The sequence below is a fragment of the Cydia pomonella genome, chromosome 6 (genome assembly GCF_033807575.1).
Source record: "Cydia pomonella isolate Wapato2018A chromosome 6, ilCydPomo1, whole genome shotgun sequence".
In the NCBI taxonomy this organism is placed as follows: Eukaryota; Metazoa; Arthropoda; class Insecta; order Lepidoptera; family Tortricidae; genus Cydia; species Cydia pomonella.
The window spans coordinates 19,807,656-19,832,999 of NC_084708.1; the positions used below are offsets into that span (position 1 = coordinate 19,807,656).

At 36.9% G+C, this 25,344-nt stretch overlaps 1 protein-coding gene across 1 annotated transcript in view; it reads left to right on the forward strand.

Moving 5' to 3' along the window:
* The window catches only part of LOC133519226 (atrial natriuretic peptide-converting enzyme), a 186,848-nt gene that overhangs the window by 67,855 nt on the left and 93,649 nt on the right, over positions 1 to 25,344 (forward strand). Inside the window, exon 6 of the mRNA XM_061853215.1 lies at positions 21,787 to 21,927. Within this exon, the coding sequence (XP_061709199.1) occupies positions 21,787 to 21,927 (141 nt within the window). The remainder of the gene's footprint in view (positions 1 to 21,786; positions 21,928 to 25,344) is intronic.

Genomic DNA, 25,344 nt, shown 5'->3' on the forward strand with positions numbered 1-25,344 from the left:
TCAAAGTATTTATTATTTGCAAAGGCCATTGTTGAGATATAAGTAGGTAAATATTTGTATCGGAACCAGCACCGAAAAACTACTTATTTAATAGGTCGCTATTTACAGTAGATATTACAACTGGGTAAGTTACTTGTTTGTTGGCTATTTACTGTGTATTTTAAATGGGAAATTTAAATGTTAAAATTCAAAACGCATCAATATTTCTCTTTATTTGGGCCTAAACAGGCAGACTGCAATCCAGCTTCGATACGTTGCTGAACAATATCTGTTTCAATGCTTAATGTATTCACTCCCAAACCGCAGTTAATTTTTTTTTAATATACTATTGTTTAACAAAGATTCTGAATTCTGAAACATTATGGTCCTTCTTAGACTGTGACCATTTGCAGCGATACAGTAAATAATAATACAGCCTGCTACTGTTTCGCTTCAATAAGTCGCTATTATGGCTTTACAATGTTAAAGCGCTTTATTATGATTTGGTGAAACTTTTTTAGTTCAGTGTTTAAATTAGCTACATATAAAGTAAACTCGATAAATAATTGGTTTATTCTGTAGTTTACATCAGCGGCAACATCGCCAACAATAAAATAAAATTGGAAAATGTTTACTGAGTTATTAACTTTTTAATGCACAAGCATTCGAGCACTGGAGACATTCCTCATTGTAATCGAATGTCACGCTCAGCGGTGCATGATTACACGAAGTGCAGTGATGTACACTGGGAATGCTTTTGTAATTTAAATAGGACTAATTACGAGATTTTATTAAAAATCTCGTAAATTCAGACATCGAAGGCCCATTTATACACTGATTCTTACAGACTGTCATACATTGCCAAATTTATGGTGATATGGGAATATTCACCACGACTTATTGCGTGCAGGACTCGGTGACATCTAGTCACAATATAAGTACTTTACACATCAATTTATTCTATAAAAAACATTACGATTCATTTTCAGTGAAAGGCTTACAAATTTTATTCAGTGAATACGCGTTTTCCCAGGTTAAAACTAGTTTTCCGTATCTCCTTAGTGAAAACACGTTTTCAGTAGTCCTTAAAGCCTCGGTGAAAATTAGTTTGACTGTTTTTTCAACTAGTTTTCGCAAAGTGCTATGGTGAAAATTAGTTTTGAATAATTGTTCAAATATCACGGTTAATCTAATACGCTCTTCTTTGCTTTGCTCGTCGTCACACCATTTTTATGACTATGAATACCTACCGTTTTAACTCGAAAATGCGTTTTAACTTAAAACCGGTTTTACGGTAACATATACAATAGTACTTAGGAAACAAAAACATCAAAATAACTTTTAATAAACCGACCTAAAGTCATAATTATTTATTTATTTTGTTTGTATTTTTGGGCCACAGAACTGCTAGGTAAAAATATTCGGATTTCTTCCGAAATTTAGAATAGTTACCTACTCTAAATTTCGGAAGAAATCCGAATATTTTCGGTTGTAAAGTTTTACAAAAGACGTGGAAGTATTTTTATCACCTTTAATAGTATTTTATACAATCGTGATATAACTTTTCAGTCGAGTACCGTGTTTAGGCAACGAAGCTGGCTGAGTTGCCTAAGTAAGGTACGATAATGAAAAGCTTGATTATACCACTATTGTATATAATACTTTTTCTACGAGTCATCTAAAATAATACTTTTTTTTACTATAAAACATAAATAATTAATGAAAGTTGCTAAGTATCTCTGTAGACAGAAATGTAGTACAAAATACATAATCGCGCGACTCCCGCCCCGCGCCCGTTTAGTCTTTTCTATGCGCGGCGGCGGCATGTGATTGGTCAATTTATTTATAGTTAACTACATCGTATCGAAAAGACTTTTATAGTTGAGTTGGGAGCCCATACATGGAAAGTACGCAAGTATAGTTTGGTATACGAAATCTTAATTCAACACAGTCGACGAGTAGAAAAATGGTTTTACGTTATTGTTTTATTTACAAAAATTATCGGTGCCTTATACTATCCATTTTTTACAGAAATGAAATCATTTAAGTGTATAGCCAAAAATAAGTATAGTATACGCTAAAAGCTACATCTCTCGGTGCTCTCGACGTTTGTGAGTGAACACTTAATTTCGCAATTGGCTCTCGCTTCCCGACGCTGAGTGCGGGTTCCCTCACCCTCATCGGTTAGTTAAAAGGCTCTTCATGTGTCTCTGATCAGCTTCAGATACTAACTCCTTTGTTTATAACACTTAGCTCTGTTAAATGTTGCCGGCTTCTAACAAACACAAAAGTCAAAATTGATAGATTTGATCGACGTTTAAGGATAAAATCATAACTCACTTTAAGTAAACAAATATCTTTTCATTTCACGTGTAGTTTCTAAAATAATCGAAAAAAGTTACTTTTCACCACACCAACTGGCAAAGGCCCTCTTGATTGTTCAAAAACTATCGAGAAAGTATCGTTTTATCCACATGTGGGGCAAAGTAATGAAATGCAAATTTTGAGTTGTTTCCTTATGTTTGCTAGTGGAATTCACTTTTAAATGATGATTTTGAATGATATTTTTTTAATTACGTTAATTTGGATTTAATTTGGTTTGAGTTTTTGGTATTTCATAATTAGTATTATGATCGCGTTGGTGTGGTAAAATATTTTGTGTTTCACTCGGAGGCAAAGTTTGTTAACCCTCGTGCCTTGAAACCCTCGCAACGCTCAAGATTCCACTTCTCGAACCACTCGCTACGCTCGTGCTTCAATTTTGGAATCTTTCGCTTGCTCGGGTATCAATATTAGCACGAGCAGTTAAACAACAACTTTGCCCCCTTGTAAAACAAATAACTATTTCACAAATAAATAAATATTCTAGGACATTATTACACAAATTGACTAAGTCCCATAGTAAGCTCAATAAGGCTTGTATTGAGGGTACTTAGACAACGATATATAAAATATATAAATATTTATAAATACTTAAGTACATAGAAAACACCCATGATTCAGGAACATCCATCCGTGCTCATCACACGAATGAATGCCCTTACCAGGATTTGAACCCGGGACCATCGGCGTAGTAGGCAGGGTCACTACCCACTAGGCCAGACCGGTCGTCAAAATAATATATATTGTGGTAAAGTAATGTGAATTAACTATTCCCACTCGTGGTAGGACTACTGTATCAATTCTCAGCATGAGGAAATAAGTAAGTGTAGCGGTGTGCCTATAAGTAATGTTTTTTCTCACTCCGATTAATAAAAGAAGAAAAGGAGGACTCTTTTATGTGGCTAAGAATTCTACCGCATTATTAGGCTTTTTGCCTAGCTGAGGGCCAGTGTAAAGTCAGATTTTGCCTATCGGCCCGATTCGAAGAATGATTAAGACACGTTTGAGATCTTGGAAAGATCTTTACTAGATCGATAACTAAACGACATGTCGAAATTGACTTTTATTTCGATTTCGATGTGATCCTAATAAGGTCTAAGTATCTACGATATTTCTAACGTCAAAGTGACATTGGTTGCCCGAATCGAGCTGCTTCTGTCAATTATACGACATATAAACGATGTCTGGATGAACTGGATAGGATTCCAAATGAATTAATGAGAGGCACCATCGAGGAAATAAGCCCAGTTCTTGCAAGAATATTCAGTGACATTCTACTTACCGGCACAACTCCTGAGCAATGGGGAGAATCACACATTATCCTCATTTTCAAAAAAGGAGCCATCGATGACATAAACAACTCCAGGCCGATAAGCCTAATGTCCAACATTTACAAAGTGTTTGCTAAAGTAATTCTAAACAGAATAGCAACAGTATTAGACGAGAACCAACCAATAGAGCAGGCGGGGTTTAGAAAAAACTTTAGTACAATAGACCATATTCACACTGTGAAACTACTACTGCAAAAATACAATGAATGAATGAATATAGGAAGTCACTGTACATGGCATTTATCGATTATTCAAAGGCATTTGACAGTTTGCACCAAAATTACATCTGGACAAGCTTAAAAGAGCAAGGAGTAAATGAAACTTACTCGCGCATTATCAAAGACATCTACCAAAAAAGCAAGGGATCAATAAAACTGGAGTCTAAAGGCAACGAATTCGCCATCGAGAGAGGTGTTAGATAAGGGGACCCTTTATCACCAAAGCTTTTTTCTGCAGTGCTAGAAAAAGTCTTCAGAAAATTAGACTGGGAGGAGTATGGGCTTAACATTTATGGCAGGAGACTAAACAACCTCAGATTCGCGGACGACCTAGTACTGATGGAGGAAGATCCAAAAAAATTGGAGTTCATGGTCAAAAACTTATGCGAAGAGAGTAAACTTGTGGGTTTGGAAATGAATGCAAACAAAACAAAGATGATGACAAACGCAACCAAGATAAACATAAAAATAGATGGAAGCGCTTTTGAATATGTCGACCAGTATGTGTACCTGGGTCAAATTATTTCCCCCAAAGACCAAATGACCAAAGAAATCGACAAACGAATAGCATGTGGATGGAGAAAATACTGGTCACTAAAAGAAATAATGAAAAGTAAGGACCTAGGTACCTATATAAAGAGAAAGACGTTCAATACGTGTATCCTCCCATGCATGACATACGGATGTGAAACCTGGTCATTAACAGCAGAACACAGAGACAAACTCGTCAAATGCCAACGAGCTATGGAGAGAAGTATGCTTGGTACAAAACTAAGGGACAGAATCCGGAACGAGGAAATAAGGCGAAGAACAAAAGTAAAGGACATACTCGAGCGTATCGACCAACAAAAGTGGAGGTGGACAGGCCACATGCTGCGAGACAACAAAGAAAAATGGAGCAAGCAAGTGACCCACTGGTACCCATTCGGTTGCAAGCGCAAAAAAGGTCAACAAATAACCAGATGGGAAGATGACATCCAGTTTACTCTAGGACCCCGCTGGACCAGAGTTGCTTTAGACAGACAGCACTGGAAAGAGTTGGAAGAGGCCTATGCCGACAGGCACACCACACTAAGAGACATTTTATAATAAGATAACTTAATATTTGTATTTACAAGTGATCATATGTGGATTAAAGGCTTATTTAATTTAATTTAAAACGATGTCTATGTAGATGAGAAATTATCTAAACCAGAACTTATCGTTTTCCTATCTCATTTTTCGAATCGGGCCGTATGTGTGGGTATGCATCAGTGGGACGTGAAATTAATTGTTGTGTCAGTATGACCCGACTCTCCTTGTCAGTTAATAATATTCGTAACAAAGCGCTCTGCCATTTTTTCACGTACCAACTTTAAGAAAACTTAGTTCACTGCAGTTGGTACATTAAAGTGAAGTAATAGTTAACCTAATGCACCTTGGGTGAACAGAGTAAAGAAATAATATGTCTCAAATTTGACAATGACGTAAAGGTGAATAAAGTGTATTTTTAATTTACTTAATTGACCGATTGATCTGGGTCGTGATTTGAGCTGGGTAAACAGAGTCAACTAAAGGGAGGTATTTTGGTTCCCATGAAATGTCTCTAAATGAGTCATATTTTCCAATAGCGTCCCCGTGATAAAAATATTTCAATTATTTGTGAGGAAACTTGCTCGTGGGAGTCCGAGATGGAACGTTGTAGGCTATATCTTCAGGTAGGCAAGTTTTGTTTCAAGGTTAGTATATGTAAGCATGATTTACGTTCAAAAGTTTGTGTATTCGCTGCTCACTGACATAATTAATTTTACAACTGATGTGAGTGGCACAAAGTTAGAAGTTTGTTTCTTGTAGTAATTTTGGCTAACGAGATGGAGTTGTCCCTTTCTACAGCTGCCGCCCTTAGTCTCTTTAACTTACATAGTGATAGTCTGTTACTGGGAATTTTCCCCACAAGAGAAAGTCAGATAAATACCCCTTAAGGCCCCGTGCGTTCAGGTCCTCTCACTCTCACTGAACGCAAGCGTGAGCGGGACGGCTGTGCGTGCCGGGATCGCGGATATCGTGTTTGTGAATTAGTGGTGAATTTAAATTTGTTGTATGTTTCAGCAAAAAAAAGTGCCTAATTGATCAGCAGTGGCACCATGGTTCACTATGCCCGTCACTTTCGCGCTTACATACTTGTTAGAACGTGACAGGCATGGTGACAAATGATAAAGAGCCGACTATCTTAGCAGTTCGATCAAAAACAAAATAGCACATTTTTAGAAAGAATGAGATCGATTTTGTTAAGCACCTGGGGCCCAGAACAAACTGGAAAATATATTATGTAATTGAAACAAACCTCTAATTAATCGTCATAATCTCTACGAAGGCGAAAACAGATATCCTGGAATTAATCATGAAAGCTGCTGCTGAAAAAATTAGTGAAATAAACGTATTTGTATGAAAGCATGTACAATTCATACTATTCCAAAAAAAATAATTTTTGGCATCCGTATTGTGGTCTAATAAAGCGCTGATTTTTCAAAAACTGCTGGTTAACTTACTGCCTTAACGTGCCCGGTAAGATTTCCGCTTAAGGAAATATTGGATAGTACTTATTAATGGTCCCTTATTTTTTTGCACTTCTTCTGTTTGACCAAGACAATATGAAACGTAGGTCACTTCCAAAAATAAAATCCCAGTCTCAGGGAAATGTTCTTCTATTTTTCCGAAGAATTTTCTAATGCTACCGGGAACATATACAGGCTGTTCATTTAGTAATCTCCAGTAATTTGCAGGCTCAATAAACATACAAACGCTGTAAAAATCATCTGTCTAGATGTTAAAGGCTTTATAATTAATATATAGACCACACTGAGCAACTTTTACTATGGGACCAACCCCGAAATCGCGAAAAACAATTGTTTTTCCCAGAAAATGATAAATGGTTGAAGAGCGAAAATTTATGAAACGACCAAACTTTTTTGCGATTTTGGGGTTGGAGCCATAGTAAAAGTTGCTCATTATGATCTACGAGTATATATTCACCCCGTAAATTATTGCAGGTGACTAAATAGAACATTCGTTAATTTATTTACAAAAAATCTAAATTTAAACGAAGTCTCCTCTGGAGTGTCCTTATTGTTTTTCTCAATAGTGTTGTTTTTCTCAAATGCGCTGGCAATCACGTAGCACTTATGTTATTTTTACTTAGACCATACTTACTGAAAGTTTATACAATCTCAAAAATTGTAATAGATATCAAAAAAAATATTTTATAATTCCTATATATCGAAATCAGACAAAAAGTCAATAAAATAAAAATGGGCCCAGATAGACTGTACAACTTTTGTTCTGAAGACTCATTTGTAAATACTTAATCCGTTTTACGTGAAAACCAAATTGACGCTCGTTAAAGTGAAAGAACGCTTTTCACATTGCAATTGGTAATTTCTATGCTAATGGTATTAGGGTATCGGTGCGGAAACTGGAATACGTTTAATCACTATTTCCGAATAAGGATCAGCCCGTAACGAAGCGTAGTCATCTCCCTCCTTCACTCTTCCATATTAGTGCGACAGTGACTGTTGCGTTTCGTTCGCTAACGAACGTTAACGATTGGCATGTTGGCTACACGGGCTGAAGTCACTTTCAGCCGACATTAAAACATTCTCTGTCATTTACTAATAATAATATTTTATGCAACCGTTGTATAAGAATGAAAGTATAGTTTTTCTTTTTGAATTTAATAGGTATTGTGCTTTTAAGGTAGGTAGTAAGGTAGTAATCGATGTAATGAACCATTAACTGTTTTTGTTGTAGTTTTAAAGTTAGGTTCGGTATTTGCAAGATAATTAAGAGAACCTTAAGCCCTAAGCTAACTTGAAATGAATAAAGTCGGACAATGGTACCCGCGAAGGTTTTTAAATACTTTAGCAGTAAAACAAGAACGTGCCAGCCCTTCAAACGATTAGTAATTCGTACTTTATAGAGTACCTTGTAAGTTCTATCAATTAGAAAATCTGATGAAACAAGTATTGAGCTGAAGTTAAAATAGAGACGAGTTTTGTTGCTGTTTAAAAGTTCCCTACCGAATATCTGGGGCTTAATTATCGTTTGAGTTCGGAATTTCTTCATCGCTATTGAATGACGTTATAGATATTTAGAGCCTATTGTATTTTGTTAACTTTCGGACTTTATTCCAATTATATTAAAGCGTTAAAAAGATTTGTTTTATCATAATTGGGTACTTGAATATTGTTATAAAATATATATCTATTATAAAAAAAGTGGAATTTAAAAAGATACATTGAGATTATTTAAAAAATACAAGGCTCCAAAGTGTCAAAAAAAAAGTTTTTTTTTACTTTCAAATGAAAAAAATGGTACTACTCATTTCATTACTTACCTTCTATTGAAAAATAAATTGTACAACTACTATATAATTATAAACGCAATTTTTATATACAAACGGTTTTTTTTACACTTTGGAGCCTTGTATTTTTTTTATAATCTCAAAGTATCTTTTTAAATTCCATTCGTAAAGTATTTATTTCGCATATCACAGAGTATTATTTGACTTTTATTACTACAATTTTTATTACCAATATAACTGTTATGCAATTTTTGTGCAAAATATAAGATACTAGCTGTGCCCGCGGCTCCGCCCGCGTGGTATTCGATCTGTGTCAGTAACCGGCTCATTCACCACTAATTTCTCTGCCTCTCCCCTGGAGGTGGAACTTGAAGTAAAGTTGACAGATGGATACGCTAGAGGACTGTAGTCTAGATAAAATATTTTACAATTAGGTACCACTTAATAAAACTACACTCCAAAATCAATTGTTATTTTTTTCAAATTCGTCCTTATTCAAATTTTTGACGTGATTTAAACGACATAGAGTAGTAGATGTATACAGTTCCACTTTTGAATTTTTTTTTGCATCCTTGACTGTACCTATCCAAATCATGTCCATGGAAAATATCATCCAAATCGGTGCTCCAGACCAATCAGTCTAAGCATGAAAAGCTAAGAAATATACCCATAGCAATCCATACTTCCGAACACTATCGAATTTAGATGTAATACCTATTAGTTAGAAGTAGGATTAGAGGAAAGGAGAATATTCGTAGATATCAAAAACTTGAGGCCGAGTATTCACATTTTGTTTACAGTTATGTTTATGAATGCACAACTAAATGTATACATATAATTATATCTACAGTTACATACTAATAAGTAGGTATATAATAGTATATTTACATAACATTGACATTTTACAATATTTATTTGTACACCACATTGCGAGTCTCCTCGGCGGGCATCAGCACGAACAGCTCCGTGCAGCTAGTAACGCGCGAGCACGCCACGTAGAGCTGCCCGTGCGAGAAGCAGCCCGTGCGCAGGTCCACGCCAGCAGCGCGCAGCGTCTGCCTCTGCGACTTGATGTTCTTGGCGAAGCAGACGCTCACGGAGAACTGTAGGCGCTTGAAGTGGAACGGGAAATTGCTCAGGATGAGGGGGATGCGCGGGATGAACACGACTTCTGCGGCGCCGCACCCCGTCAGGATCTGCACCTCAATGAGGTTTCGCTGCAGCTGCACTACTTTTAGCTGGGTTCCGTTGCATAATTTCGGAGGTGACAAATTCCGAAGAAGCATGATTGGAACTCCAACTTTCAGGGTTAATTTGTGTGCTGGGAGTCCTGAAGCACTTAATGAGCTAAGGAACTAAGGAACTCTACCGGGCATGTTGTGAAATTGCCTTCATCCAAGACAGTGTTAATGGAATTATATACTGCATGTTCACCTTCGATTTCCGCCTGCTCATTTTTCTACGTGAGCATGGACCGTTCCTCTATGGGCGTGAGTATGGATCTCTCACAAACCCAAGAATGGCTCAGGTCTCCGTACACGCTCCGAATGAGATTTTCAATGGATGGAACGATCCTGCATAACGTCTCTGGTAGTTGTGGCTACGCCTAAAATCACGATCGTCGCAATAGTTTCGTAACCTCAATGCGTTGCGAGACTTTCGTGAAAGGTTCGCTTTTTTTCGGGAAGGCATTTTCAGTGTTTAGTTCTTATGGCATTTTAACGCGTATAAAATGCGAGTCCCAAATCGTTTGACATTTACACCGCAAACATCAGATATATATTTTTTTCATAGTACCCACCTTCGATTGATTTGTGTTGATTTTGCCACTACTTAACTATGTAAGTAAACTCATTTTTAACCGACTTCAAGATTTTAAAAGGAGGAGAATCGAGGGAACTCTTCAAATATGAAAGTCATACATATAATGATTTTTGTAGTTTCTTTAACAAATCTAGCATTTACATTTAAAAAAGTGACATTTGATGAAGTGGAACTGCTGATGATGATCAGAATGGAACTCTTCAACGATACACAGTACACGTTTAGCGATTTGTCCTCTTCGCTGTGTTTGTTAAGTAAATTAGATTATCAAGATATTTTTTGTCAAGTTCGAGTTCTGACGATGGGGTCCATGAGGAATCGAGGGAACTCTTCAAATGTGAAAGGCATACATATAGTGATTTTTGTATTTTCATCAACAAATCAAGTATTTACATTTGTAGAAGTGACATTTGATAAAGTGGAACTGTTCATGATGAACAAAATGGAACTCTTCAACGATGCATAGTTCACGTTTGGCAATTTGTTCTCTGTGCATGTTTGTTAAGGAGTTAGGTTTTCAAGACACATTTTTATATATCTATCCTATTTAGTTTTTTTAATAATTATCTGGTGCTTTATTTCATGCATGGTGTGAAATAATTTATCCTAAATACAGTCGAATACCCTATTGCGGGTATCTTACCAGTCAACCATAGGGCAAATCTGAAATGTGTCAAGGTGGGTGCAGTGACAAAAAAAAACATGTTACCTCCTTTTCTACATAATTAGGCGTAGGACGCTGTCTTTTTAATTTAATTGTATGAAATCAAAAATCAACAATAATCGTTCTTTCACCGGTCTACCTCATTGAAGTCGGTTTTTTTTTTCTTAAAAATTATTAGTTTACTTGATTAATAATTTTTACTCAGTTTTCCAAAAGATGGCACTGTGCAATGTATGGCAATTAATTTACTGTCGTTTAATTTCGTTGTATTATTACATCAACACAATTGAAATTGAATTGATATCCGTACCCTCCCGTATCCCCCTCTTCTAACTTTAGAGTTAATTTGGCAAAATCCTTCCTCAGTGGCTTAATTTCAGCACCATATCTGTTAATTTAGCAGGGTACTCGATACTCGTAGCACATATTTATTGTAAAAGTTTGCACCTCCTTCCTAAGTAGCGCCATAAGATTCAGGTGCAAACTTAACTCAATCGAGTGTAGTGGCTACCCCCCCTTCTAGGGGTTGAATTTTTATAGCCTATAACTTGGCCGGACATTTTCTCGACAGATTAGTAAAGTTTGCATCAAAATCCGTTCAGCCGTTTTCACGTGATGCGAGGTCAAATAAACAGACAAACAGAGAAACAGACAAACAGACAAAAATTCTAAAAACTGTTGGAACGTGTTCTGTTAACGATTCTTAGTATCCCCAGCCTACTTTTTTTCGAATATCTTCCATGTACAGACTTTCGACCCCCTTCAGCTTTATTATATGTATAGATAGATTGGCGATTATCGATAAGCTCTGATTGCCACAAAGAAACAATTAGAAATCGACTTAATTGATGGATTAACGTAGAATGCAGGGTTTATCCACTCCTGACCTAGAAAGTTTGTAATTGGACGTTTCCTCGAATAATTGTTGACCCAGTTCGTCATTTCATCAAAATTTTAAATGCTTTATACAATGTGTTTGTCCAGGTATAGTGGAGCCGTTAACCACGTACCTATAGTACGATGAATTTTATCGACAAATCACCCCCCATACCTATGTTTTTTCTCAACCATTTTAAAACTGCACCCCTCAAAGTTTTATGGGCTAAACGACTACCCTTCGTTAATGTACTAATGTGCGTCGAACTAAGTCGCTTCAGTTCCAAATGATAATTCGGGCGGCGGGCAATGTTTCTTCAGAACTAAGTTGACGCTCATTAGAGAAGGTCGTGTTTGGACTCGCATAACTTGTGAAGTGTTTAACTAGGGCTATCATTTTGATTTTAACTTTTAGATGATATCCTGTACTATCATTTAACTATTTAAAATGTACAGGTCAACGACCTCGTTTTCGAAAAAAAAAATACATATGTAAAAAAAGGAAAATATTTAAGACAATTTTTATCTTTGTTATTAATTCTAGTCTTTGTTAGTAATTGTGAAAAATTCTCGGTGACATTTATACTTAAATTTATGCCCTAATTCATAAACTATTGAATGATTTTTTTTTTTAATGTGCAATAGGTAAATGGGCAGATAATGGTACATTAACCAAGTGCATTAGTGTTTGGCAACATAAAACTTTGAAAGGGTGCATTTTTAAAATGGTTGAGAGAAAACTTAGGTATGGGGGGTAATTTGTTGATAAAATTGATCGTAATAAACGTGGTTAACGGCTCCACTATACGTGGACAAACATATTGTATAGCTTAAACTGATACTGATGAAAACTAAAGTATCCCATGCATACATATGATTAAAATTATAATGTTAATGATTTTAAAGCTGGCGGCCTCCTCGGAAACAATGGGAATCGACGTCGGCGGCAAAAGGTTAACCAACCTGCGCTTTGCCGACGACATTGTCCTATTCTCCCACACCGCATCCCAACTCGAACAAATGCTCCAAGAACTTGGAGTGGCAAGCCTTGAAGTCGGACTCACCATGAATAGCGCCAAGACACAGTTTATTACCAACCGCGTAAAACGTAGTGTAGCGGTAGATGGGCGGGATATGCAGTATGTCAACGAGTATATCCACTTGGGCCAGCTAGTATCCTTCGACAACAGGCAGTTCAAAGAAATCGATCGCCGACCTTGAAGACGCTAATGAAGGGCAACCTTCCACTCTCTTTAAAGCGCAAACTTGTCGACATATGTATCCTGCCTATCCTCACCTACGGCGCCCAAACATGGTCTCAAACTGAATCTGAAAAGTCCAGACTCAAGGTTTGCCAAAGAGCAATGGAACGCAGCATACTGGGTATACGCAGACCCAACCGTGTTAGAAACACCGAACTGCGTTCCAATACCGGCATTGAGGATGTGGGCATGAAGGCCGCCAAGCTAAAATGGGACTGGGCACGGCACGTCTGCCGAATGCACCCCGAGCGCTGGACCAAACTAGCCACAGACTGGGTCCCACAGGATGGATCTCGGGGCAGTGGAAGACCAAGACGGAGATGGCGGGACGACCTTGATGCATTTTGTAAAGAGTGGCGGGAGTGTGCATTGGATAGGACCAAATGGAGAGAAAGAGGGAAGGCCTTTGCCCAGCAGTGGGACACTCCAACAGGCTGAAAAAAAAATGTTTTTGGGTGGAACCATGATCTGTTCACTCATACAGAGAAAATCACTAAATACTTAAAGGATCTTATTCAGTCGATATTACTCTGTAAGGTGATTAATGGGTCTATATTGGAACGCATAACTTTGTCTTGCCTATTTTCACTTCGCATAAGAACTTATGAAATAACAACGTTTGGCATAACTATTGATCCAAATAAATTGATTATCCTAATATTTATGCGCATAAGTTTGTTTCATCTAAGAGTTATCCGTCCTACAGGTTAAATGTCATAGAGAAATAAATTAATAATAATAAAACACAAACAGATAGAAAAAAAAACTAAAAATATTTAGAGGTATAAATATCTCTAAATGTCAGAACTAAATGATTATATAGTTTATCAAATTATCTTTAGAGATGGATAGAGTCTCCAAGAGTCAACATTCTGTATTATTAAAACATTCATTAACCTTAACATAAAAGAATCATACGAGAACCGAATGAGGTGTCGCACTGTAACATTATTATAATGATTTTTATGCGAAGTAGCGTTATGCCAATCGTGTTATGCCATGTGAACATATGACAGTCAATTTAATACAAAAAAGAGGGACAGCCGTGTATCATATTATATACTTAACTTAAATAAATAAATAAATATTATAGGACATTATTATACAAATTGACTAAGTCCCACAGTAAGCTCATTAAAGCTTGTGTTGTGGATACTTAGACAACGATATATATAATATATAAATATTTATAAATACTTAAATACATAGAAAACACTCATGACTCAGGAACAAATATCTGTGTTCATCACACAAATAAATGCCCTTACCAAGATTTGAACCCGGGCTTCATAGGCAGGGTCACTACCCACTAGGTCAGACCGGTCGTCCCAGACTACACTTACATTTTCAAAATATATTTCTTTAAACTTACATCGAGGCCCGCATTATTAAAAACTAAACCGTTGTACCCACGACAACCCGTCCCGACTCCCGAGTAAACAGCAATATGGAGCTGTACCGTGGTCCAGACTATGCACACATACCCTGTAGCATCTTACGTAATGCTGCGTCCACACATATAGCGATTTGGTGACATTCATGATGATATATCTCGCTATTAAAGGGAAATGAAAGAGACGCCATCGGGGAGCGACATTTAGAAATGTAGTTAACATTAGTAAAGATGGCGGCGATTTACCTAGTAACTGTTACTGACAAAAAAAATGTTTAACAGAGATATGATTGATATGAACTTATTATTTGGGTTGTCGTTGAGATTCAAGATGGCGAAGACGTCTCGAGAATATTTTTTTGTGTTTTGCTCATTGATGTCGTTTGATGTAAGTAAGTAACATTGATAGCTTATTATGCAGTGAACTATCGTGGAAGTGTGCAGCTAATGAAAAATTAATCTTGAAACGCGTTTAACCATATTTGTATCAACACCCGGCAATCCATCGTGGCTTTTAGTAAAGTCCAGCTATCTCTTTACTAAATGCAACTACCGAACAACATCATGCTCTACGAGCACACTTAAAAGTTACCACTGAATAACGACACTTGACATTGGCAACATCATCATAGATTTGTGGAGGTCATATTTTAAAAGAAGAAGAACTTATTATTTAGTGCAGAACAGAGCAGAGTAAAATCGGAGCAAGCATTAAACATGAGTCAAATTCAAATAGGGAAATTAGAATCCCAATAGTTCCAATGTTACAAAACCAGGAGGTATAAGTTTTAACAGTGTTCAAGGCAATGCCCGGAGGAAGGAGAAAATACCATCCTCCTTAGCGCTCATGCAGTGATGAAAACAAGCGATGATTATTTTAATTTTGTTTACGACAAACATGTCAGATGACACTCTGCCAAAATTTGTGCAATTTGATTCCGCTAAGTTAGACGAGGTGCATCTATGGAGGTACGTGGTAGATAAGACATACATCCTATGCTAGATCACCAAGAAGGACCCAAACCACGACATCATTACTTATGAGTTTATTTTAAAGAATATCTGGAGCAAATTTTACGGAGTTAGAGAGCTATACGAAATATAGATAGATACCAGGAATTCTCCGAATGTGCACTTTACCTGTCCTTAATTTACCTCCGGAATATCTTGAATTCAAGTCCAGTTGGATGTTAAGGTCAAAGAAGAAACGCTCAGTTGAGAACTAGGCAAGTTAGTTATGCGCACATGAAAGAGTTTTAGGTTAGACTGAAACACAAGTCACAGAAGATGCGTACACAAAGATGAACAAAGGTAAAAAGAAGAACAATTCAAGTAACACCTAGAGTCTATTTCTGTCTTGTATACCAAATTGAAAGCAATAAGCATATTCTTGCTTTACTATAAAGTATGTCATTTTTTCGATCCCATTCTTTTAAAACTTTTCTACATAATATTAGGTCTACTTGGGCGGCTTACAAGTTAATATTTTGTTTGATATCTTGTAACCAAAAAAACTATCAAAGTTTCAAAAGATATATTATTAAATTATAAACCGCCCAAGTAGACCTAATATTATGTAGTACGAAAATACCTACACATACGGATGCATATATAGATGTGCACGCACACATACATCGCTAGTTTCGGATACAAATTAGAGATAGCGCTTCGAAATTATTTTCCTTAAAATGCTTCAAGAGGGCTCTCTTTTCCCATATATTTACTTTACTCTTTGGACGCCATTACGAATGTTCGCCGAATCTCGATATGTGTGGACGTAGCATAACGCCAACATGTAGACGAGCTATATAAGAAATCGAAATATTCTCAGACAACGATGTATTTTGTGTTATAATACAGACTTCATATTACGCTAATATTAGTTCTTGTAAACATAATCGATATTTATATGTACTTTATTATATACATTTGAAAAATACCTACAATATCATTTTACTATGATTTTCGGCACATTAGATGTCAGTCAATGCATTAATGTTTTTACAGTACATATGGTGCTACTTTATAGCACTAGTGCAAAAATAAGCATATTACGTTACTGTGTCGAGCATTTAGAGGACCATATGTACTGTAAAATGTTGTACGATACATGTGCGAATAGGTAATTCGCAACTCGTGTCGATTTAAAACACTCCCTTCGGTCGTGTTTTAATTTATCGCCACTCGTTTTGAATTTCCTATTTTTCGCACTTGTATCGTAATGTACTATAAAAGCTGTAATATAACTGAGTTTAGATAGAGTACATAATGGTGCTACTTTTGCGCACTAGTGCGTAAATTAGCACATTATGTACCTAACTATGTCGTAAATTTAAAGGGTCATATGTACTGTATAACGTTGTACGAAACATGAAGAGATGAAGAGAGACAGGGCTTTCCGTGCTTACAAGCGAGATCGGTGCGAGGATAACTGGCGGCTTTTTAAAGTAGCCAGAAATCGCTGCAACCAAATGGTAAGAGCAGCGAAACGACGTTACATACACGACAACATCACGACATCTTCTCCCGCGGACACGTGGAAATTTCTCCGATCACTCGGGATTGGTAAAACCAAGGCCGATATCGACTCGCTTCCTTTTTCTCTTGACCACTTAAATTCGCATTTCTCTCAAACTCCTGTTCTTAATTCCATAATAAAGTTTAAAACCCTATGTTATATCGCGTCTCTACCTACTCCCAATGTTGATCCTTTTTCTTTTGCCCCAGTTACGGATGATGAGGTCCGAAAGATAGTCATGTCAATTAGGTCGAAAGCTGTTGGACACGACAATGTGAGTAGAGTCATGATCACCCTTATCCTCGACAGCATATTGCCCATCGTCACCTATATTGTAAATACTTCGTTGCTCACTGGGGTCTTTCCTTCATGTTGGCGTAAGGCCTTTGTTATCCCACTTCCTAAATTATCTAACCCTAGTTCTCTAAATCATTTTCGGCCCATCTCCATTCTTCCTTTTCTCTCGAAAATTCTTGAGGCAGCAGCTCATAAACAGATTTCCAAATTTATACACGGTAACAACATGCTTTCTTCGTTTCAATCGGGATTTAGATCAGGGCACAGCACCACCACCGCACTTCTCAATGTTGTTGAAGACGTAAGAAATGGCATGGAGAATTCCAGAGTAACGGTGTTGGTGCTTATCGATTTCTCCAACGCTTTTAATGCGGTTGATCATGACCTACTTGTTGCGACTCTTACACATCTGAGGGTCTCATCAAAAGCGACTGAGTGGTTCGCGGCTTACCTTTCTGACCGCGTTCAGGCTGTTAAAGCCAGTGGATGCTTATCTGCTTGGTGTGACCTGAACACGGGGGTACCACAAGGTGGAATCCTTTCTCCTCTTTTATTCTCAATCTTTATTGACCAAATCACCTCCAAAATCCGCAGCTCTTACCATTTATATGCAGATGATTTGCAACTTTACGCCCATGTTTCTGTGGAAAACGTTAATTCTGCTGTTTCCCTCATCAATGACGATCTAGTTCACATAGCTGAATGGTCCAATAGCTTTGGCATCAGTGTCAATCCGGCAAAATGTCAGGCTATTATTCTGGGTAGCCATCATCAACAAGTAAAGCTTGGTGCGGTTTCTGTCGCGCCGATTTTGTTTGATGGCACTGTTATTCCAGTAACTAAACAAGTAAAAGATCTCGGCCTAGTATTAGATTCTAGCCTTACCTGGAATGACCAAGTCTCTGAAATAAGTCGGAAGGTTTCAGGAACATTGCGTTATCTCTATAAATTTAAGAATTTTCTCCCAGTAGGTACTAAGAAATTACTTGTGCAGACTCTAATTTTGCCAGTTATTGACTATGCGGACGCGTGCACGACTAATATCTCTCAGGAGTACCTCAATAAGCTAGACCGTCTTATGAATAATGGCATACGTTTCATTTTCGGACTTCGCAAATACGACCATGTTTCTTTTTATCGCCGTCAGCTAAATTGGCTCTCCATCCGTCGTCGTAGGTCCCTTAGAATCCTGAGTATTTTATTCTCCATTTTGTTCGAGCCTTCCTCTCCTGGTTATCTTAAACGTAAATTCACTTTCATCACCCCCCGTCCAGGATGTGAACTCCGTTCCTCCCGTTCTCTCAAACTCTCGATTCCTTCTCACCGTACTGGTTTTATGTCTAACTCTTTCGCCGTTGAGGCAATCCGTCTCTGGAATTCCCTCCCTCTCTTTATTCGACAAGCCCCAAGCAAACCCGTTTTCAAACGACTACTTCGCAAGCATCTTCTGTCAGAAGAACTTAAATAAGGTTCACCATCATGTATATGTACATAATTATATGTATTAGTCTATCTTTTATACATTATATAAGTAGTAGTATTTAACTATTTATATATTTTTAATATTATTTGACTTCACGTTTAATTTTTTCCTTATTAATTGTTATTTTTTTTCCTGCACCAACATACACAAATGTCTCTGTTTGACCCAATGGTTGACTGGTAGAGAATGCCTTTTGGCATTAAGTTCGCCATTTGTACATTTTTCTTTATGTGTGCAATAAAGTTTAAATAAATAAATAAATAAAACATGTGCGAATAGGTAATTCGCAACTCGTGTCGATTTAAAACACACCCTTCGGTCGTGCTTTAATTTATCGCTACTCGTTACCAATTTCCTATTTTTCGCACTTGTATCGTAAATAACTATTTGTTAATTATTGTAGTAGCCTCTGTTGCGTAAAATATTATTGCAGAAGATTGTAACTCTTCAAGTAGGTAAATACATAAGATTGCTCGTTGACGTCGATCACTGTATACTGTCCCATTTATCCTTTGAGGGTAAAAATGTTATTACTGACTACTTTTATATATATAAAGATAGGCAGACATTTGACCACGATCTCACCTGATGGTAAGTGATGATGCGGTCTACGGTGGAGCACGCTTACCTATGAGATACCTATTTACCCTAACATTGAAGAGACCCAGATTGTACTCATGCGGAAACACAGACTCGGGCAGGGCATTCCACTCCTTGGCAGTTCGCATAAGGAATGTTGAAGCAAAACGCTTCGTGCCTATTTGTGGAATACCTACCATGAAGCGATGCCGCAGTGCCGGTAGTTCGATGGTGAAACTACTACTACTATTTTACTTTCAATACAAACGCTCAAATTTTTTTCAAAGGCAACAAATTCAGCCTCCAATGCAAAGTTTATCGTAATTCGTTGTTCCACGCTTAGTTTTCGTGTCCGAAAAGTGATTTCTCATTTGCTACATTGGTTAGAGTCCGTTTTGGCGTTGATTGGGGGCGAACAGAACTCATTAGAACACCCTTCACGGGTGTCGATCAGTGGAGCTAAATGAGTACATCTTTGGCCCGAGGTTAAATAAACTGGGTGCTTTTGTTTATTCACTATATACATTTGTTTCTGATTTAGTCCGCTTGAGTTTAGAAGTGTACACCTTTCGCTTGTTACACTGTTGAAAAAGTTTCAAATAAGGGGTGGTGTCTTGCATTGACTGGCATTTTAATGCAATAAATAAGTAGAACCAAAAGGTCTTTAAGGTAATTAGTCCTTAAATAAAGAAACGCTAATTTTCATATTTCTATAACAATAATATTTCTATATAATTAAAGTACCCAGTTAAGAACTTTTGACTGAATAAAACGATCCTTGAATTTAAGCACCTATGGTCAGAATCACCGTTTACATATCAAAAGTATTTGGATATACATTATTTGAACACTGTTTAATTTCATTAACTATTTGCGTAGGTATTCAAATTATTATAATCAGTTCATGGAATAAGTATACAGTAAAACCCTTTTATACACTTTATTATATAAAACAAGAAAAAGTAACAGCAGATATACTCGTTCATTAGTAAGCACATAAGCAAACTATCCCTATGAACTTGAAACCGCACCCTAACTACTACGTCGTAAAAAAATTTGGTAAATCCCTGCGGAAAAATCGGCGGAAATGCTAGTTTATGCTAAATTGGTCATCAGTAGCCGAGGCTTCGAACACTGCAAACATTGGCCCGCTGCACGCCAAGAGATCCTAATCAAACAGATTCAGTAAGTGCTGGAGTGTGTGTTTGTTTTCTCGCGTGTTTGTCTGGACACGGCTACCTACAATTGATAATTCAAACGACCATATAGACTATGCTTCTATGTCAGAATTCTATTTTGCATTAGGATTTCTGATACTATTCTTCAAAGCAAAATAATAATTATTTAGTCAAGTCAAGTCAATATATTCTTTATTCAAATAGGCCTAGCAACAAGCACTTTTAAATCGTCAAATTTCACAAATATCATCTTAATCTAAATATCAGAGCAATTTATTGATGCAGTTATTATTGTTCTAAAAAAAACATTGAATTATTATAGATATGGTAAACTTAATAATAAGAATTTCACAAAAGGATCGTCAAACACCAAAATTGTATAAAAATACTAGTCTAGAAACTTTCTAGAATAAAATCTAAATGTCAAAAAATACGGTATATATATACATTGAATTATCAATTTCATCATTATTAACATAACAATAAATAATTCATTATTTACAATCACACTTAATCCCATCTTTATCCAGTATTAAGAAATATTAAATATGGTAACAAACTGATTTTCCCTCCAGGATCTAGGTAATAAATTGCAACCATACAAACGAAAAGGTAGACTAGATAAACAGTAATATGAATGGAATAACTATTCAACTTATTATTATTAAACTAAGTATCTATATTAAAAATAAAGATTTGTCATATTTTTTGCTTTTGACAGTTTGGTTTAAGAAAGCATTATTTTATTTTCATTATCAAGCAAAAAGCAAAATGGCGGACGATATCCGTAATTTTACTGTATTTTACACCTATTCCGCTTAAAACTTCAATATTTTCTTTTCAAGTTTGATGAAAAACATTATGTGTAAGACAGGAGTTATGAAAATCTATTAACTCTCGTTAACAATTAAGTCTATACCTTCATCATTTCACAATATACTCCAAAAAATAAACTTTTACTGTTTTTTATAAAACACGCAAAAAAACACAAATAACAGAAGAATATTTTATTTTATTTATTTACAATAACAATATACAAAATGGATATATACAGATGATTACTGTAACTAGCTTATATCTAAAATAGGCCCTTGAGGCATTGTACCAAGGATGCTGGCGGCATTTCCTCGTTGTTGTGCGAGGAAGTCGCCAGCTCTTCGGTCGCCAGTTACGTCAACCAGACGTTTCGCGAATTCTCCAAAAAACTTGTGCGCGCTGGGACCCCATGGGCCTAGACTAGAGTTTCAACACCAAATGGTACAAAATGGTACTCTCTATCGAGGCTCTTATATTTATTACGTTTCAAAATTTCGGCGCTTTCCGCCTACAGAAGAATTGATTTCTTTCTTGGGTTAAATTCGTCCGGAATAAGTGGAAATTGTAGAAATCTGATGAACACACAACTAGATACATAATTAAGGAGGTAGTTAGTAAAACGAACTAAGCACAATGTATGTTAACAGATGCTGCGCGACATGCGAGGCGTCAGCAACGAAGGTTCTCCCCACAAGTTCCGAATGATGCAGCTGGCCCTCAACGCTGTGGCGCTTCTCGCCATCACTGGGGCGCTGTTCGCGTACTTCAGGGCCAACCCCGCAGTGCAGGTAAGTCAGCGCTGCCTTCATGAACCCTGGCCTGGTTTCACCACTGTCACAATTGTACCATGACAAGATAAGTCACCGTACATTGCTAGTCCAACAAGTAAATATGTATTGACCCTACGTATCGTTACTTATCGACCCGGAAATCTACAGACAATTTTCAGAGTTTGAATGTAATAAACCGTATCTCTCATAAAACATTTTACCCATTGGGAATACTCCCGGTAAGTGCACATTTCCTGCGGCACATCACTAGGTACACTCTAGCTACACTTATGCTATATACAGCACGTATTCATGAATACTAACCTTTAAACAGGATATCCTATCATTATATGAAACACCTAGGTATGGAAGCAACGCAACGACACGTAGCTTAAGGCGAAGGGTAGGGCAAGCTCTTTCCATACAAACTTTGTGCGCGTTTTTCTTCGTTTGTGTTTGCGCTACAGTTATTATTTTTGGTAAATATGCTTATTTTTCTGTTAGGGCTTGATGTGGTTTTTTTTGTATTTTTATTTTTTATAAATAAAGAATAATTTCTACTTCAAGTTCTGCGTATATCCAATATATACAAGCAAAAAATGAAATTAAATGGTATAGTGCCAAAACTAACGAATAAAACATGCACAAGGTTTGTATGGGGAATGCCTTGCCCTACCCTGCGCCTTAAAGGGTCTCTTATTTTGAAAGTATTTATAGCCACCTTTACAAATCTCGTAACCCAAAATAAACAGAAACAAATAAAGGAAAAACACTTTTCATAATAAATAAATTCCGCAATATACCACTTTGAAATCTTACGCTGCCAATTCCCCATGGAATTCTAAGAACAACCAGAAAACTTTCTCAAAGCATTCTAATTTTATATAGCTTTACAATTGAAACTCGTGTTTTGATGTGTATTGTATGGCAGAAGTTTTTTTTAAACAAAAAGAACCCGCTCGCGGTACAAAGGCTGAATTATTGCCGCCGCCTCTTGACAAATTCTTGGCGCCAGGGGTTTCTTTGTGCCTTTGTTTCCATTGCATGTGAAGAGAATGCTAAGTATGAAAATTATACATATCGTAGAAATATTTATAATGGACTCACAGGCCAATTCGAACGTACACTGACTTCAGAATTATATTTGAATCATGTTCAGATGTCACACCAATACGATACTGATCTGTCAGTGTCAAAATTGACATTTATTCAACCAAAACGTCACTTTTGACACTGACAGACCGGTACCGTAAAAGTGTGACATTTTAAAAGCATTGCTTGAATTGAGCCGTTAGTTATCGTGCGTCTCGCCCGCGCCAATGCATGTACGAGCGAAATGCACGATAAGTAAATAACTAACAGGCCAATTCGAGGTTTAGTTATTCGATCTGTCAGTGTCAATATCGGAAATAAATAATTAAAACTCGAGTTGGCTTTATAATTCAAATATCATTCGGATTGAGTGTAAGTACGTTCGAATTAGCCTGTAAGACCGTTATAAAGCGATGCTCCTTGGGAGGGATTCAACCTGACTTTTAAAGTTATGTGTTTGTGCACCGTGCGCATGTTTCAGTTAGTGCAGTGCAGTAGTGACTGAATAAACTGAAAATAAGATGACAGTTGATTTACGACCCGATTCGAAGAATGAAATACGATAACGATAAGTTCTCGTTTAGATAAGCTCTCATTTGGATATCGTTTGTATGTCGTATAATTGACAGAAGTAGCTCGATTCGGGCAACCATTGTCGTTACCAACCAACAACAACAACCAACCAACCATCGTAGATAGATCTTATTGGGATCACAGCGGAATCGAAATAAACGTCAATTTTGACATCGATAGATCGACAGATCTTTCCAAGATCTAAAACGTGTCTTATCATTCTTCGAATCGGGCCGTTAATTTTTATGTAACTTGCTCTGTTAGTATGTATGTATGTTTTTGTGAGTCAAATCTTGGAAGCGAAATTTGAACCACTTCCCGGTTTCCGATTGGGTTGAAGTTTTACATACATATGTAAGTCGGTTGACAATGCAAGATTATGGTACCATCGAGCTGATCTGATTATGGTCGTAGGAGGTGACCTACTCGTACGATACGACTCTATGATAAAACAACGCAGATTGTATTTGGGGTTTTTAGATTAGATTAGATGTATCAAAAATTTTAACAATTTTTTTGCCAAAAACTTCAAGGGAAGAGCGTACTCTCGTCTTAAAAGCCGGCAATGCACTTACAACCCCTCTGGTGTTGCACGTGTCCATGGGCGGCGGTGATCGCTTACCATCAGGTGATCCGTCTGCTCGTTTGCCTCCTATAACACTGGGATTCGAACCCGGGATCTCCTGTTTCATAGGCAAGGTCTATGCTAGGAAGCCGTTTCAAAGCGTCGATCTTTTGGATGATTTATTAGGAAAATATATGCATATTGCATATTATGTATATTTTCTCATCATTGGATACAAAACAATAATAGTAAAAATAATGTGAATAGACTGGTTAAAATTAAAACTCTCCGCAATATATGCGTACTAAATACGTACCTGCAAATATCGGCCGTAAAGTTTCGGACGCGTGATGGGTATTAGAGGTGCGTGGGTTGGTCGAATGGCCTCGGCTTTATGTCATCGGCCTATCAATTAATTTTACCCGCGATGCATATATTGTAATATAGGTATAGAACTGAAGGTGATTTTAAATATTTCACTACGGGAAAGTAGGGATAATTAATAGAGATATTACCTACTAAGAAGTAATAAGACAATTTAAATCTCGTACTAGTACATACATAATTGGAGCATTCTGTACCCCTAGTGTAAATTTATTCGATAGCGTGACGTGACGTACGCGTTTGTGTTAAGTCTCATTTTGTATGGGATTTTGAGTTCCCAAAACGTCCCGCTTGGCGCGCTGTTTCTAAATCCCATACTAAATGAGAATTAACACAAACGCGTACTAGTATAAGGTGTACACATAAAAACACCGCAAATTGATGTACAGTTTAGCCATTTGGCACACGCGATATGTCACGGTTGATACCAATTTTAGTAGAAAATTTAATATTTTTAATCTGGCGAGATTAACCCTAATCTCGCCTGTCAAGCCAAACTTCGCCCAAATTACAAATATTAAGTTTTAGGGTACATTATAGAATACAAAATGATAAACAGGGTTGTACTGTAGGAGCCCGTGTTTTTCTTAGTCCAGTCAGAATTCCACATAACTTCGATTTTTTTCTTTCAATTATTTTTTGTATTTTTACATTATTTTTCAATAGTTTCATCTTAGCTATACAGTAGGGCTAAGGTGGTCGGTTATTAATCATCTGTCACCAGGCCTGTCACGTTCTAGCAAGTATTGTAAGTCCGAAAGTGACGCATGACATGACAAGTGATAAAAATGCGACCATGATACCGCTGCTGTAGGGCTAAG